The 16,829-nt window shown below is 39.2% G+C and overlaps 2 protein-coding genes across 3 annotated transcripts in view; both read right to left on the bottom strand.

Annotated features, from left to right (window-relative positions):
* LOC118417390 (lysophosphatidylcholine acyltransferase 2-like) overlaps positions 1-9,503 on the bottom strand; it is a 16,906-nt gene extending 7,403 nt beyond the window's left edge. The window contains exons 1-11 of one of the 2 annotated variants that reach the window (XM_035822944.1): positions 9,359-9,503; positions 7,927-8,060; positions 7,341-7,561; positions 6,550-6,723; positions 5,796-5,854; positions 5,387-5,421; positions 4,650-4,704; positions 4,361-4,443; positions 3,733-3,858; positions 2,986-3,027; positions 2,029-2,179 (exon numbers count right to left, since the gene is read on the bottom strand). In XM_035822944.1, coding sequence (XP_035678837.1) covers positions 2,029-2,179; positions 2,986-3,027; positions 3,733-3,858; positions 4,361-4,443; positions 4,650-4,704; positions 5,387-5,421; positions 5,796-5,854; positions 6,550-6,723; positions 7,341-7,561; positions 7,927-8,060; positions 9,359-9,463 — 1,185 coding nt within the window. In that variant the 5' untranslated portion in view covers positions 9,464-9,503. The remainder of the gene's footprint in view (positions 1-2,028; positions 2,180-2,985; positions 3,028-3,732; positions 3,859-4,360; positions 4,444-4,649; positions 4,705-5,386; positions 5,422-5,795; positions 5,855-6,549; positions 6,724-7,340; positions 7,562-7,926; positions 8,061-9,358) is intronic. The other variant, XM_035822945.1, reaches the window with a different exon arrangement.
* A 1,302-nt stretch (positions 9,504-10,805) lies between these two features.
* On the bottom strand, positions 10,806-16,593 carry LOC118417918 (mixed lineage kinase domain-like protein). Its single transcript, XM_035823681.1, has 10 exons — positions 16,124-16,593; positions 15,397-15,517; positions 14,833-15,015; positions 14,263-14,437; positions 13,693-13,805; positions 13,171-13,382; positions 12,866-13,002; positions 12,396-12,445; positions 12,018-12,161; positions 10,806-11,777 (listed from the first exon to the last, which is right to left on the bottom strand). The coding sequence occupies exons 1-10, from the start codon at positions 16,580-16,582 to the stop codon at positions 11,737-11,739; spliced, it is 1,635 nt and encodes a 544-aa protein (XP_035679574.1). The 5' UTR covers positions 16,583-16,593; the 3' UTR covers positions 10,806-11,736.
* Positions 16,594-16,829: the final 236 nt, after the last annotated feature.

Genomic DNA, 16,829 nt, shown 5'->3' with positions numbered 1-16,829 from the left:
GCTTTGGACAGCAGCATTCTAAATCCAACAGTGTATGTTCTGACAAATAAGCGGTTCCGAACAGCTTGTTGGATGTTGTTTGTGCAACAGACACAGCTACAACCAAGGAAGACACAAAGACAACCTTTGAATGAACAGAGGCAACCAATGGAGGCAGGTGTGCAACCAATGGAGGCAGAGATGCAATTAATGGAGACAGAGGGGCAACCAATGGAGGCAGAGGGGCAACCAATGGAGGAAATGGGGCAACCAATGGAAGGAATGGAGCAACCAAGACAGGAACAGGGCAAAACTTCACACTGTCAAGCGGAACTTACTTCACCATCAAATCATTTTTCAAAGGACACCAAATCTCAAAACACTCAAGAGAGAAGCATGCACATCTCCATGGTTGAAGACCACAAGTATAGCATGTCTTCTGGACATTCTGATTAACAGTTCAATCTATCTGGTACATCTGGATCTATTAGCTGAGTTTAACCTGCTAGTTTTACATCCATGTAAAGGCTATTTCAAATGCTTTTTCCAGGCTCTGAGCTGTATGTTAACTATATTGTACATGACAATAGAAACAAGTGATGTGTAGAATGCATCTTACACAATGTACATTCATCTGATATGAAGTAGTACCAAGTTTCATTTTGCTATAACACATATGTTTGAGATATGGTACACGGTCGACTGCCTGTAACTGACTGCAATGTCGCCCATGGCTATACGTCGTGATCTAGAGCACTGACATGTTTCACTAAGCAGAAAGTCATGCTTCCACAATACACTGTAGACGCCATCTACATGTACATTGGGCTTGCAAAAGATGCTATTGAGAGAAACAGTGATGCCGTGATTACTGCTAAAACTTGGTGATTGCTTGGTGGTTGAAACTTAGGATAGGGAAAAACAGGGCTCTAGCCAGCTCGAATTTTTTCCGTCAGCCAATTCCCATTGTCGTGAAAACCGCAAAAACACTATTCCAGGAGTTAGAGAGACTGAACTGAGACCTTGAAAAACGGGTTTTTAGTGAGATTATTGTATGCGAAAGGGCACCGACACACTTCGTCAACAATCATAACAATAGCAACACAAACAGTGTGTGGCTTTTACGGCCGTGGACGGCGTCCCCAAGCCGCCTGTAGCTTCCACCAAGGATCTCTGTCCGTCAAGGTTGACGGATTGGTTTTAAAATTTTTCTGTCACAAGCAGCAAATTTCCGTCAATTGACGGAAAAACGGACGCTGGCTAGAGCCCTGGGGATAAAAGATAAGAATTCCAAGTACAAACAGATGCTGTGATGTTGGAACTGATAAAAATTGAAACATATTGAAATTAAAATCTATGTTAGATCTGTCACAAAAACCTACACCATATTGGTGTCATCATTACCATTATATTGGTATATAATCAACCATATTGGTATCATTATCACCATTATATTGGTATATAATTGACTAAATGGTTTTTTTTTTACATTTGAGATTCTTGCCATTATTTCATTTGTAATGGCAAGACCTGTTTTGTCTTCATGAAGACTCTATGTTTGTTATTCATCAGGGTCATGTTTTTGTTTCATGATCACATGGTGAAACATCAGATCTAACACTAAATATGAAAGATGTTTACACATATAGTAAAGCACATATTATTAATTCTATATTATTATTCTAAACATGGTTTTGCTGTTCTGTATGATATTTTAAGTAAGGATGAACGGTAACATAAAATCCATTTGGCCATTGTTCATCATAAAATTGACTAAATCAGAACTTACCAAGTGGAGGCAACTACAGGAAGCTGAAGAATTTCACTGGATGTACAATAGTGTACATGTACATTTTAAATAGCTATTATACATCTTGAAACATGGACACAAAATTTTCATTTCTTTCACCCTTCCATTAGTTCCATATCTAGTTTCTAAAACTGTTGCTATAAAACTTTAAAAGTCATGTTTTGACATTACTTCTGTTTTGTCTGAACTGCATTCATGTTCCTTCCTGTAGACTGCCACACTTACCACCAGGTACTTACCCTATCATACATAGAGAACAGCTCCTTGAGAGGCTCTGTGACAGGCAGGTTCAAGTGCTTAGCAAAGTCATCAATGCCGATCACACCACCCTCCTTCCCAGCAATACTGCTGTACTTCTTCAGTAGTTGCCGCATGTCCTCCAGTTTAAGGCTAATCACAAAGGAAAATAAAATAAAAGTCTTACAAGAGGGTTATTTGTCAAATTTGTTAAAAAATAAACTAGTCAAGTATATTATCCTTTAGTTTCCCTTCTTTTTTTATGTCATGTTGCTTTACAGCCAACTGTTATACAATAATTGTCTCATTTAGAATATGTTTTAGTCCATACTTTTTGAAAGTTTGAAATAGCCTGTGTAGGTAGTTGGGTTGAATTTGTGTCAAACCTCTAATCATGAATAATTGTGTAAACAAAAAAAAGGTGTAACTGCTGTTTAATCTTATACAGAGAGACCAGATTAAAGAGATTCCAGGCTAAACTAGAATTTAAGATATATTTTGCTTTCAAATTACTAATTTTCAATTAATGTTAGCATTGATTCTGCTGACTGTATATATCAAGCTGATCACATATTAACAAAATTCACTTTTTCTCAAATCATCATAGACATTGGGCAGTTTAAAACTTTAAGCAGTAAATAAGAATAGAATTTGATGCAATTTCAAAATATCAAATTCATGTATTTTCACTGTAACTTAGCGAAGAACATCATGACTGTTTTTATTTTCAATTTCGACTCAAGCTGTTTGTCTCATTTTTGAATTTTGCTCCTTTAAGCCAAACAGGATGTTGGTTAATTCTTTATCACAAAATCACTTCTGATGGAAACAATAGGGGAACATATCAGAAGATTTGATAGGATGTTCTTATCAATCTAATCCAAGTATTACTGTAAGCTGTGCATTTCAAATTAATCAGCTTTCAATGGGTGAAGAAATATAGCTCAAAGTCCCAGCACCTTTGGGGGGCTTCATGTAGAGAACCTGGGAAATGTACCTTGCTGTTAAAACAAAATAAAGAGCAGAGTTCATCAGATTCAAGATAGATAATATCAAAATAAACTACCAATGAAGTTTTCTTATTACAACAGTAAAGTAGCCCTAACGAAAAAAGCATCTGCAAATGGCCCCTGTTACAATATTCTATAGATGTGTTGTGATGCTACATTGTATTCAATAAAGCACGAGTGAGTGAGTAATGAATGTGTCTAGGAAAGTAAGTGTGTGATGTTTTCTGAATTGTATTCCATTATGTGTACATTGTTACAAATGTGCAATAAACCATTTCTGTTGCAATATAGAAAAAGTACTTAAAGGCAAGTCGGTCTCCACAAACTGATAAAATTCAGATTTTGAAATTTACCTCTGTTTGCTTTAATAGAAGTAATAATAAACAGAGTCACAAAACTACATCCCCTAAAAAAGGAAATCATTACCTATCTACCCTATTTTTCAGTACCTTAATCGGAAACACAACATTTATTTTCCTATGCCTTACTACTCTCTGAATTAATGAGAAATGATTCTTAACTTAATCTAAAGCTAGCACTTTAATATTGGTAATAAATTGTTAGAGTAAACAAGAAATATCTCTTTATTTCACCGGTCTTTATATATAGATCCTGCAAAATATATTGCCCATTCATTCATCCAAAAGATTATATGATAATAACAAAAGCGCATAATCTCAGTAAATAACAACTTACCCCAGTTTTTCTCTGAGCTTCTGAAACTCGACCAGCCCTGCATCCATGGGCATGTCACTCTTGCCTGCTGCTACCATCAGCATACAGTCATCAAACGTGTGGTCAGTGGTGGGGAGGTTCAGCACACTGACAAAAGTGGTTACAACATGGACATTACAATGGTAATCCAGCAGCATTTAGTATACGGTCAAACCTGTCTGTAGCAGTCTCTCAAGGGCCTGGCAAAATATGACCACTATGGACAAATGACCACAATAGACGCAAGGCCAATTGCATGATTGACCATGAAGCAGTACGTGGCACATGCTTCCAATACCTCCTTAATGTAGAAACCACTTTGTAGAAACCACTGTAGACTGAAACCTGACTTTGTCATTTCAAAGTAGAAAGGAGAGATCTGGAAAAGTTTAACTGTAAATTCCAATACAAACATTGGACTTTCCCAAATTTTCAACTGAACAGCTCCAGTCTTTGTCAAACAATGAACAATGCACTGCTTCTGTGACTGGGTAAGTCCAATTTTTGTGTTGGAAATTATAGTTCAACTTTTCCAGAATGTCTTCTACCAACGCATGAACTTTCAAGTTAGAGTATGTACTGTTACAAGAAAAATGTCTCCTGTACTTACGCCGCAATTTTAGCTCGAACATTGACTGCATATAGCTTGGCATTGTTTTTCTCCTCTTCGCTTGGATGATAGACAGGTAGGAACTGCAAAAATATCACATTCAAAGGAGAACATTTTTGTAAAATCTCATTCTTCCATATGATTTTTAAAAAAAAGTCTTGAAAATTGATACACTATGTAATCATGACTTAAAACATACACTGTCAGTGTCAAACCAAAAAGCTGACAAATTGAAAGAGTACAGTGGACATGACCACAATACATGCAAGCTAACTGCAAGAGTACATACCTCCACTTCCAGCCTGTTGTGAAACTGACATAATGTATACCAAAGGATCTTCAATCTAAAATTATGAATGAAAAAAGAAAACTCAGTGTGGTTCATCTTTATTTATTCATTCATTTATTTGATTCTCCAAATACAGTGGAAGGTATGGCAGAACAGGTGTTTCTTGTTAGGAGATGCCTTTTCAAGGCCACCATATCTTAAGAGTGCTTTCTTGCAGGTAAGTACTGTGTAAATTCGTAGTTGTATTACATATACATCGCAGTGCAAGCAAGGAAGTTTTAATGTCGTGTTTTAGACTTTTGATTAAAACAGTTCTATAACACAGTAGTATGACAATGCATAATTAACGGTGTTTTTAATGGATTTGGAGTGGGCAGGTCAATGAAAAATAAGACCACTACAAAAGTTTTTATATTTACTACATTCAAAGACACATCATATGCCATATTTCTGTACATGTGCATTTACCACCCTGCATTTGATTTCCATGAGAATTCTGAACTGCCATGTACTGCAGCATACTGTAAAATGCAGAAATGTTCGCGGTGGATTAATGTTCGCGTTTTTCGCGCTGACCACTTCACTGCGAACTTAAAACCACCGCGAATATTTTCCTATTATGGTATTAGACTGCAGTCTATGGTGTTACCGCGAAATTAAATCCACCGAGAAAAGTCATTGTTCCCTCTACCGCGAAATTAAATCCCCGCGAACTTAAATGCATTTACAGTACTCACCCTCCAGGCCCCTGCCAGGTCCATGTAAATGTGTCCTGGAACATTCAACATCACATTCATGAGACCACAAATACTTCAAACCTTTTTTTCTGAACTTGTAAGCATCTGGTATTGTCTAGATTCTCTTTTATGTTGCTGTCATATCAAAAATCCAAAATCTTCTGCTTTGTCAAGAAAGTTGACAGCCATAGGAAGTGATGTGATCTTTCCATGGAAAATAAACTTGCAATCAACAAGTTTACATAGCTGGCTTTGTCTCAATGGAACTACGTCTTTATTAAGAAGGCACCTGTTTTTGTCATGAAAACAAATCTATAGGAATACATATCAATATTTGGCTGGTGAAGTCAGATGGCCATGGTTAATACAAATGGAGAAGGAATTTATTAAACAAGTATTACAAACTCACCAGTTTGTTTGGGTACTTGAGGGCAACTGGCTGTACTGGCATACCTGGCAAGAATGCTCCTGTGAAATGAAATGTCATCAATGCTACCTCTGTAGCTTACAAGTCAGTGCCATAGAAAAATCCACATTTCATTTAAAAAGCAACTTAAAATTAAAAAATGAAAATGGACTTCTTGTCCTTATCATACAAATCTAAAGCCTCCACACAACTGTCATTTCCTCAGCTTTATTAAATTTGTATAACGTCATAAAGAACTGTTTGACCTTTCTTTGAATAAGAGAACTGTAAAAGATTATCATTATCTACACTAACAACACTCACATATAATACCCACACAAGGCAGCAACATAGGTGGTAAGGTGGACTGGTCTTGTGGTTAGGGTTCTTGACCTTTAAAGGTTCTGCAGTTGAATCCCAAGCCAAAGTCTTGTACACTTGGGAATGGGCTCACTTAATACCTACATTTTGTATTTCCTCACTCAACTCAGGTTAAAATGAGTACCTAGCTCGATAGGACCGCCCTCTTGGACGGGACATCAAGTCAGAGCCACGCCTCAAGTAATTAAAGAACCCATCACTCTTATTGAAAAGAACGGGGATTCTTCCCAGTGTGCTACCGGCGTGAGTGGTTTAAACCTTACACTTTACTGTCTAGTCTCAGGGTTGACCATCTTGGAAAGGTGACAGTCACAAATTGTGGTAAATCTCAACATTTAGGTAAATAAACAAATAAACAAAATATGTTATAAGGTACCTTGTTTGAAGTTGATAAGACATGACCTGTTAGTGCAGGTGCCTTCTGGGAAGATGATGACCTGTGGCCAAGCACCTGCGGACTGGGCCCTTTTCTTGATCTCCTCGATTGTGTTTCTTCTGGAGTTTGGATCCTCCCTGTCAACTAACACTGGCTGGGTGGACTTTGTCAAGGCTGGAAATGGCACAGTTAGTTAAGTATAATTATCTAGTACAATTTAGAGGAACTTTAAATGTTGAAAATTTTGCAGTGATGTTATTTTTCCAGTTTTCCTGTGAATTTGTAACATCATGAATATGTCTCCCTTGTATGACTTCTATGATAAAGAAATATCTCAACAAGTTTCAATCACCATACCACAAAATAAAACTACCAGAAAAAGAGGATCTTATACTTGATTTATACCTCTTACCTGAACTCTATGCTATGCTATGCTATGCTATGAAAAGCATGCATTACAGTAGATGAAACAGCTTTGGTGCCACTTAAACCATTTCTACACATGCCAAGTAAAAGTGATTTCAAGTACATCTACATCTAGAATATTTGAAGGCAAAATACATGTATGTCTGGAACTAGGGGATATACTTTTGAGCCATATTATTCACTGAATAATGTTATTTACACAAAGACATGACATTGAAAATTTAAAAAGGCCCCGAAACTTCCTGAGACCTTGTTGTGTTAGAACTTGAAATTGATTTTGAAACTAAACCTTTTTGGATGCCCAATACAGCACTGGTTCTGTCAGCAGCCTGTTTTCTTTCCCCACTATTATTAAAGCAATTCACCTCCAATCAAAGGTATAGTAGAATTCTCCTTCCTAGACACACCACTGGCCAATCCCTCTCCAACAAAAATAGTGATGATGTCAAAGTAGGTGGAATGTGGTGCACAGGTCATGAGGGGGGCCTCCGATGACGGGGCAGGTTTCCCGCGTATTTCAATGTTGTGAAATCCCATGAAGAAATACATTGTACGCCCCATTATAACAAGTATCCTCTTGCAAAACCTGGGGAAAAAAAGAAGAAAAAAAGAATGTAAAACTTTAAAGTTTCCTTTTATATAAAAGATCTAAAACAAACCAAAATTTGTTGTTGAATGTTTCCTTTTATCAAAAAAATTCAAAAGACACCAAAGTTCATCTTATGACTCTTGTGTTTTATGCATTAAGGCTGTTAATGGTGATCTCTTACATATCCTATTAAATAATTACACCACAAACATGTGTTTTGTATTACAGAATTGTTTCAAATGCAAACTTCACACACTGCGAAAAAATCCTACCACAAAACAAAACCTCTGCAAAAGTAAAATTTACAGTTTACAAAAAATACAAAACAAGAACCACTCTATGTGTACAGAAATGTTTTTTACTTTCTCCAGCCAGTCATTGGTTTGGACGTGTCCATGCCCATGGTGGCAATGGTCGCTATCAGCCATGACAGGAGCAGTAGTAGTAACAGGAACAGGAAGCGTATTGGTGCTATTGTCACACTTCCAACTGCAATCTGTCAGAAAGCAAACAAAATCATAATAACAAATCAACTGAAAAAGACATACAGTGTTCTACAAAGCCCCTTTTCTGCTCCCCAAATTGTCAGCTTTCAGGGCTCGAAATACCACCTGCATATGCACCTTAGTGCACTGAAATTGGAGCTGTGCAGGTATTTCTGGTGTCGACTACCTGCACCTAACCTGCACTGGTCCATATACTGGGTTTTATACATAAATTCATAAATTTCCTATGAATAGTATGATGTAGGTGTATCTGGATTGTAATTAGCTCCATTGACTGTTACCACTTATAAAGTGTAACAGAAAAAAATAGCTATATATATATTCCTGAACAATTTTAGTATGAATCTATGATCCGTACTTTCTAAATTCATAGTGGTGCAAGTAAAATTTGTCTGGTGCAGGTAATTTTCAATGTTACCTGCACCAGTGCAGGTATGCAGAAAAAAGTATTTCGAGCCCCGGCTTTATATTTGACCAGCACAGTAGACTAAGTCGTTTCAAGTCAACAAAAGAATTAGCTACCTGGTTTATCTGATTACGCAGTTGCTAGGGCAATGGTGAAACTAGGGCATCACAACAATATCAGTACACAAAATGGACTGACAGTCACGGAATAGTGCACAATTCACTGTTGGCAAAAGTCATATAATCTTTTTTGTTGCTTCCCTGTATCAACATGTAACCAATATGTAACTTTGATGTAAGTTTATCTTTGGTCCTTTCCAAACACTTAGTCTTTGGAGTAAAAATCTAAAGGATATTGATTCTGCAAGCAATATCAAGGACTAAATTAAAAGTATCAATGTAACAACTGCGTTTTTTTCTGTGCACCATTGACCCAGATAAGGTAATGTTATTGCCCGGAAGTGTCATTTACCCTGATCAGGTCAGGGTATTGGAAATATTTATAGGACCACCTGCAAGCTGAAACAACGGGACTTCTGAACATGCCATAAACCTTGTGGATAAAGCCACTCTTATTTTCGGAATTATCAGCAGTCAGTGCAGGTGTAAAATTTACACCTGAGTGGAATGAAGGAATTTTTGATTATAATGTGCCTTTCCCAAGCCCAAGGGCACACCATAATTTGCATATTTGGTATCTGTTGGGGATTCGAACCCAGAACCTTTACAACAACTCTAAATCATAAGGCTGTAACAACAATTTATGAAGAATCTCAAAGATAACATCTAATATTGACATAACCTGGTTTGACCAGTTGATGCCCCCATTTCAAAATGTACTTTGGACATATTATCATCGAGGATGGGGAGGGGGGGCTCTTACCTGGATCTTGTCCAATGTAGAAAGACGAAGGTCGTGGATGAATGGGTTTCTGATCATCGGCGCGATCAGAGACTTCTGCCGCGGAAGCCGGAATTTTCCAGGCATGTTGAAGCTATGTTAAAAAAATAACGCGGCTGTGTGCATGGAGAAACTTGATGTCCAGAGGATCTCACTGCACCGGCTTCTTCTGACAGACGAATGTTTTTCGATAGGCATGATGGGTAATTCAAATTCACGGGGCGGGAAATTCGAAATATTGGCCTGATTAGGACTGTCTCTCATATTTAGCGGTCGGTAATATGGCACTATTATCGGCTCGGCAAATGTGTCTGTGTGGCTGCTTGCCTGTCAAATATTTGCAATTCTGTGTTTTTTAAGCAGCATGTCTATGATCGTCTATGTTTCAACCGAGATTTGTTTGACTGTGTCAGGATCGGTGCAATGAGCCTGCAATGGATCATGGACAGATTTTGCTGATGGCAGCGGTGTTGTCTTTTAAGCTATTGAAAGGTAGTATAAGGTACGCAATGGTATATATTGTTTGAAAGCCAGTCTATACCATTTCATCCCCCTCAAAAACTAACAATTGCAAGTTCAAAGGCCTTGGCACTTAGTATTTGACTCTTTGCATTTTACCATAGCTTAGCCTCCATAGCAGGCTCTCTATGGCCTTTTTTTGGCGGAGGGCCGGCAGTCAGAAAAGGCCATGGCCAGCAATCAGCAACCCAGTACAAAAAGAAATGGCCAGCAAAAGTGTATTATGAGCCAAAAAAAAAGCCATAGAGAGCCTGCTATGGAGGTACTTTGTATAAACTTTCCACTAGCCATAACGCATTAGAAATTTGCCATGTCGGCCCTTTACAGGTTGATTTGCAATATGTAAGGCATTGTAATAACACCCCATGCGTTCTGAAACAGCCCCTTATATTAGGTTAAACCATAAGGGATAAGGGACCATAAGAGTGATACGGATGTCTCTGTGCAAGAAGGTTATATAGATATAATGATCTGTTATCTCCAGGCAGAGTTATCGGTGGCATATTACTGTTAGTATCTAAAGGGTTAAAACAGTATTGTTTTGACCCTTTGGATACTAACTTACCACCGGCGAATCTGCTTGAAGATTAATCCCTGGGCTGTCCGAGGCATGATGAAAATGAAATGTCCCCTCGAAGGGTCACGTTTCCTGGAATAGTGACATCTAGCGGTGAATAATATTATTGCAACATTTTGGTCATCCTAGTACTGCAGTACTGTATTTGAATAACAGAGTTCGCTTTTGATTCATGCGTAAATCACTGCACCGTCAACGTTCAAAGTTTCATCAAATGTCTAGTGAAGTCAGGTTGGAAACAAAACATTTCATTCATTAAATTACAAATGCATACATTTCACCCCGTGCTTTCTCATAGAATACCTTTTTAGCAAAAAAAAGACGATTCCAAAATGTGAGTATACGTGTACATTTGTTAGTGTTTCCCTTCAATAAAGGGAATTGGGAAATATGATAGACAGAAAGACTTGTGCGTCCTTAGCTTGGTCTACTCAGTGATGCACAGGCTGCAGTTAAAATCTCGAACTCGTTGTAACATTCATGACACCAGGAATCAATTTGATGTTATTGATATACAACTTTTTTATCTTACTTTATGGCGCTTTAAATCGGAAACCATTTTTCATTCTTGAATCATGATAGTACCTTGGCCTTCCAAATCTCATCATTTGTTCATGACTACTTGATCCTTCAAATGTAACATTCCCGCAATAGATCTAAATTTACACAAGACGATTGTTTCAACAGTTCTAACATAACATCAAAGGAAACGAAATCAAATATGCTGTAGTGGAGAGATTCATATATGTCTAAGATACATATATATACCATCAGCTGCGTGCCGTCTACATTCCATGATTTTTGAACATGTGGCCTTATATAGATGATATCGTCTACTTAAATATTACAGGCGTTCAATGTCCGTCACAAAATGTTAGTCTTAGTCGACGCATGACGCATATGCATGTAAGTTGCCTAAAACGACGATGAACCGGATCTTTACGGGACACTGCCAGGCGAGTGGTTCTATTAACGCTATGCATTGTTCTGTCCTGTCGCGACATCTTTCCGCCGTTTTCATCATGCTAGCTAGAAGGGTAAAACCTTATCTTTTCATTGTACTGTTCATTACTTTCGTCATTTGCTGTTGACACATCATGACTTTCCCCCACGGAATACATGGGGTAAAACGTCATTAAACTTCGGTCCATTTGTTTCAATATTGGCAGTGTTCGCAAGGCACCTATTTTGTTCCTTTGATACCAATCAATTCACGGAAACTGTAAAGAATGCTTCCGACAGGCAGGCTGGCACGTATTTGACATCACATGAAGCTGTACAGCATCTGAAGCCTGTCGATGATATCTGAAAGAGAAAAGACTAACGTTAACGTTTTATATCAGCACATCAGCAGTGAATAAAAAGATATAAAAATATAAACGACACATGTAGAAAACTTTTCCTGGTCAATTTCACATCAACTTGTGCAGCACATGAAGTCCTTTTCTTTTGATTTAGATTATTTTCTTCAAGACATTACTGAAGATTTCATCCTTTATCAAAGTCATTCCTTGTATGTTACTTCTAGTCTATGTTAAGACTTACCGCCTGTGAGGGGCCTGAGAAGAGGGTCGTGTTGCTTACAGTCGCTGATAATGTCTCCGTACTGACTCGGACATTCGGCTCCGTCTGGGATTGGCTCCGTTCCGCCTCTCATGACGTACTTCATGATAGTTCTGTCATCCATACCTATTGGCCATGGGAGACGAGACAGAACACCGATCAATGTACACCTGTACGCGTACGTATGAATTGCGACGGAAGACAAAACCCCAAATTTCCACTATGTTTCCAAAAATTAAAGACATAACGTTATGTGAATAATATCAAAGTCAGAAGCCATTAGCACTTCTACAGTATGTTTTAGTGAAAATGGCAAACTTTTTTTTTTAAAGCGGACATCGACTTTGTAAATCTGTGTACCTGCATAAGGCTCCACCCGCGTGGCTATTTCCCACATGACGATCCCTAACCTGGGGAGACATGTATCAAAATTGTGAGTGTGAGATGAAGTCGTGTGACGTGTTGTAAGAAACTATGGGTGTCACAAGAAATATTATACTTCGTATGAAGGTTTATCTGTGACATTAGAGCTCATCTACCATCACTCAACAGAGACAGGTGTCGATAACGACTTCCGAGCACATTTGACCCGTTGCTGACGCCACACTTCCGTCCAGATCACGTGACACAGGCTTCTGGCTATTCTAACTTGAGGAGGATCAGGGAACTGATCGAAACTTGTTGGTAAGTAGTTAACATTTTGCGTACGGAAATAATGATTAAAGATTTTTCGAGAATGATAAACCTTTTGGTTTTCAACGCTAGTGTAGATTATTAATTAGCATCGGAACTAGGGTTTGTCTCAGGCGGTAGCGCTAGAGATGACGTACGCGAAGATCTCGCATCTGTAGTCCGTGGGGTGGTTGATGTTGGCCAGCTGCTCGGGTGCGACGTACTGAAGTGAGCTCCTCCGCCGACCCGATCTCCCAGCCGAGGACAGGGTTTTGGTGAAACCGAAGTCAGACACCTGGAAATAGTGCATTTCTGTTAGTGAATTTATAAGAGAAAAATGGGTGTTTTGTACATTTGAGGCACCTTTTGTAGTGTTTCCTGAACCACACGTATGTTAGCTTGACTACAATAAATTGACTCCATAAACGAAAGTTAACAGTACATATCTACAAGATTGTTACACCTTGACATGGAGGTCTTCGTCTACGAGGAAGGTCTGTGAGCAGATGTTCATGTGCAGCATGGGAGGCTTGGCGTTGTGGATGGCGTACAGACCACGGGCCGCCTCTAGTGCCATGCGGGTCCGCCGCTTCCAGGACAGCGGGATGCCCGGGTTCTTCAGCACCGTCTTCAGGGAACCCATCATCATGTACTCCATGATAATGAGGTAGTTACCTGTCCGAGGAAACAGGTAGAAAACATTCATCTCAAACACTAGAGACAAACACTAGAGACAACACTGACTGAGTCCAGACCCCCCTAATCGTTTTATAAAGTTTGAAACACCGCTGTACTATAGCATTTCGTTGTCGTAGATCTCTCTTATTTTCAATACATTCTCCTTTTATATTTTTTTAATACTTCATTTCGTGTCGCGTTGAATACTGTTGTAAGCCTTTCGTTTGCTCTCCAGACCTGTAAATTGTTTATGCTAACATGACAGTTACGGAGTCTGTAAGATCGGCATTAGCATGGCTCTACTGACCTGGGTCCGTACAGATCCCGTACAATCTGACGACATTCTCCGTTTCTACCTTCTTCATGATCTCCGCCTCCTTACGGAGCTCCCGTGCGACAACAAGGCTGACGTTCCTCTCGCTGCATAACAGAAAATACATTTCTTTTAACAGTGAATAACATTTTCCATCGTATAAACTAGCATGAGGAACCTATGACAAATATATGTCTAACCAGTTTAACTCAAGGATGATGCGACGTGTGCCCTTAGTTTTGGATGAAATATCTACAATGGTCAAAATATGTAGCAAACTCCATGTGTCTCAAAAAGAGAGATGACACTATTCGGTATGTAGATTAACAACAGTATATAGTGTTACATACATGTATGTATTGATTTTTAGTATTTCAGTGTTTCAGGTTTTGTTTAAGTGTTTTATATCGATCCCACTTACCACGTGTGGCCATCGGTACATCTAGGCATGAATATGCAATAAAAAAATGTCATTATCATTATAATTATACATCATAATCCAGAATCATTTTCATCTAAGCAAAGTTAAAAGGCACAAACGCAATGAAATCAAAATGTGCTCACGAATCGGCGCTGTTGTCCGGAACGTCCAGTTTCTTGATAGCCACTTCACACTTCTGGTAATGCCCCTTGTACACGGTGTCTATACTCCCCTTCTCGATGATTTTGATAAACTTCAGCTCGTCCTTAGTGATGAGTTTCAGATCGTCCACAGGGTGGCTGTGAGGTTTACCTGAGTCTATATCATGAAAAAAAAAATGGTTTTAAAAATGATGTGTTCTTATACACCTTGACTATTCATGTGATCATCAAAAGTTTTCATCAAATGTAACATCCCCTTTCCCCTAGTGACTGCAACCAAAGATTTGGAAAATAGCTCAACGAATTTCGATTATAAAAGAATATCTTACGCCTTGTGTGTTTTGCAGTCTTTTAAATCATACTTCTGCATCTGGAATCATTCTACAATTTTCAAACTGTGCAAGTGTCACACAAACCTAACATCTAGTGGAAAGGGAGCCTAAACTGATATCATCATCCCAACCTTGAACAACACATAACGGCAGCGATTTGAAAAATCTCCCTCCTTAGTACCGTGACCGTTTTGTTGGCAGCTAGAGTACCTCTACCCACCTGTTACGAGAAGTGTTTGGACGCCTTTGCGGAGTTCTTCCAGCTTATCGTCAACGCTTTCCAACTTCTCTTTCACCACGTCAGCCTTTTCAGATTTCTCCTCCATTTTGGTGTCCAGTTCGTCCAATTTTTCACGTACCTCATCAAAGCTGGTCTCCATTTCTTCCTTCATGGCTTCAGAATCTGTTGACATGGTTTAAGGGTTAATTCAACTTTCGCCGGTACGGGAATGAAATCTGAGCGACAGCACCAAGGCTTTTAATGGAGAAAATAAAGAAAGACGGAAACGATGAATCTTAAACCACAGAATAACTTGCAGCAATGTGAGGACCTTATCTTGTCGTCCTTGTGCCTCCGTTGAAATAAATCGCTGTATGCCAGGGACTTGGCAATGATAATCGCCACAGGCAATATGACATAATTAGACTAAATTAAACCCTCGCATAATGTTTGGATATTTATTTTAAGTCCATGATAAGTCCACATTGTTCCGATAACCGGTCGACATTTTTATTGTCCAAACATTTACTTTGCAAGTCAGCAAGTGAGCGATTATCGACATACCTGTCTGCATCTTCTTCAGGAGAACCACCATCTCACGCCAGTCCTCGCTTTCATCTTCCTTATCTTCTTTCTCTCTCATCTCTTCCTTAAACATGGCGTCAACTGTCCCCCTGGTTTCAGCCTGGAAATGAAAATGCCGATATTATGGTACACACATGTCGAACAGTCTGTCATATTCATAATCACAAAGGAGACGGCCTGGACAAATATGTCCCAGCTCCTTTCCCGGATATACTGATTTGCACACCGCACCTTGCAGTGTGAAACCTGTTTCACTTTTGAGGTTCGAGGATACACGTACGTTGCTGTAGCAAGTAAATCTATTATACGTGGACTTCCGGGACATGTTACACTCAGTAAACGACGATGCCCTCAATTTTGCCATAGTTGATTTTTAACGAAGGGTTGTGAGTCATTAGGTGACGTAAGGTGACATTCACGTATTGCAGGAAATAGAATACCTTCCTGGACACACGGGCGATAATCACACACTTACTTACATAAAATGGGGCTCATGCATAGATACAAAACATGATTACCCGCAATATATCACTGACGCATTCATGAATCCTCAAGAGAGCCCCACCACCCCCTTTCTCATACACAATTCAACCAAAGTTATACTTAACTTTTATTTTTATTTTTGTTAACTCACTGTACTTTCTTCTTGGAAACTTGTGAACGAAAAGAATAACACGTCCGATGTCCATGAACACCAGTTGCTTACCTGCATACCCATAGTCAGGACAGGTACGAGGTCGCTCAGTCTCTGGTTCAAGGCGTCGAAGTCTTCCTTCACCTGGTCCCGTGTCCACACCTTCTTGACGATCCCCATCTTCTCCCGAAAGGTCTGGATGTAGGACTCGGCAGACTTTAGACAGCTCAGGAGCTGTCCCAGCGCATTCGCGTACGATTTTTTCGCCTTCTCGTCTGCGATCTGCGTGTACACGTCACTGACAACAGGCACGATACTGTCCAGCCGCGCCTGAAGGCGCTTACAGCGTTTCCTGTTACATTTTACCTCGTCTACGATCTGCGCTATGGACTTGTAAATGTTAAAGATGGTACTTAGAACAGATATAGGGTCGGACATCTTGTAGATTCTCACCGCGCGATTCGACCTGCAAGTCTCTCTGGTTCCAGTCCAACTTTGCAACAAACCCGGAAGTTCACGCCACCAAATCATGGGTCATGGAAAGTGCACCGTAGGGATGACGCAATGTTCGATAGTAGTACGCCGGTGGTTTTCAAAGCATGTTAACGATTTTTAGAAAAAGTATCTCTGTAGACATACAAAGAATAACGTTTTTGTGTCCATAAATATTCATCAGAGGTCTAGATTTGTATTTTAAAAAAGCCATCTGACAGTTTCGTTACTATTGGTATAGTCCACATTTCCCAAGATGCCGTTCGGCGTGCATCAGAAGATTACT

This window comes from Branchiostoma floridae, chromosome 6 (genome assembly GCF_000003815.2).
Source record: "Branchiostoma floridae strain S238N-H82 chromosome 6, Bfl_VNyyK, whole genome shotgun sequence".
NCBI classification, from domain to species: domain Eukaryota; kingdom Metazoa; phylum Chordata; class Leptocardii; order Amphioxiformes; family Branchiostomatidae; genus Branchiostoma; species Branchiostoma floridae.
Note: the sequence above shows the minus strand (reverse complement) of the source record. Positions and strands in the feature narration are given on the sequence as shown.

What these genes read in the sequence shown, in the direction of transcription:
- LOC118417918 (XM_035823681.1), bottom strand. Translation starts at nt 16,582, where the DNA reads ATGATTTGGTGGCGTGAACTTCCGGGTTTGTTGCAAAGTTGGACTGGA. An exon ending in CCAAACACTTCTCGTAACAG is followed by an intron (nt 14,438 to 14,832) that starts GTGGGTAGAGGT and finishes TTCATGATATAG; the next exon opens with ACTCAGGTAAACCTCACAGC. An exon ending in CCGGACAACAGCGCCGATTC is followed by an intron (nt 13,806 to 14,262) that starts GTGAGCACATTT and finishes TCTGTTATGCAG; the next exon opens with CGAGAGGAACGTCAGCCTTG.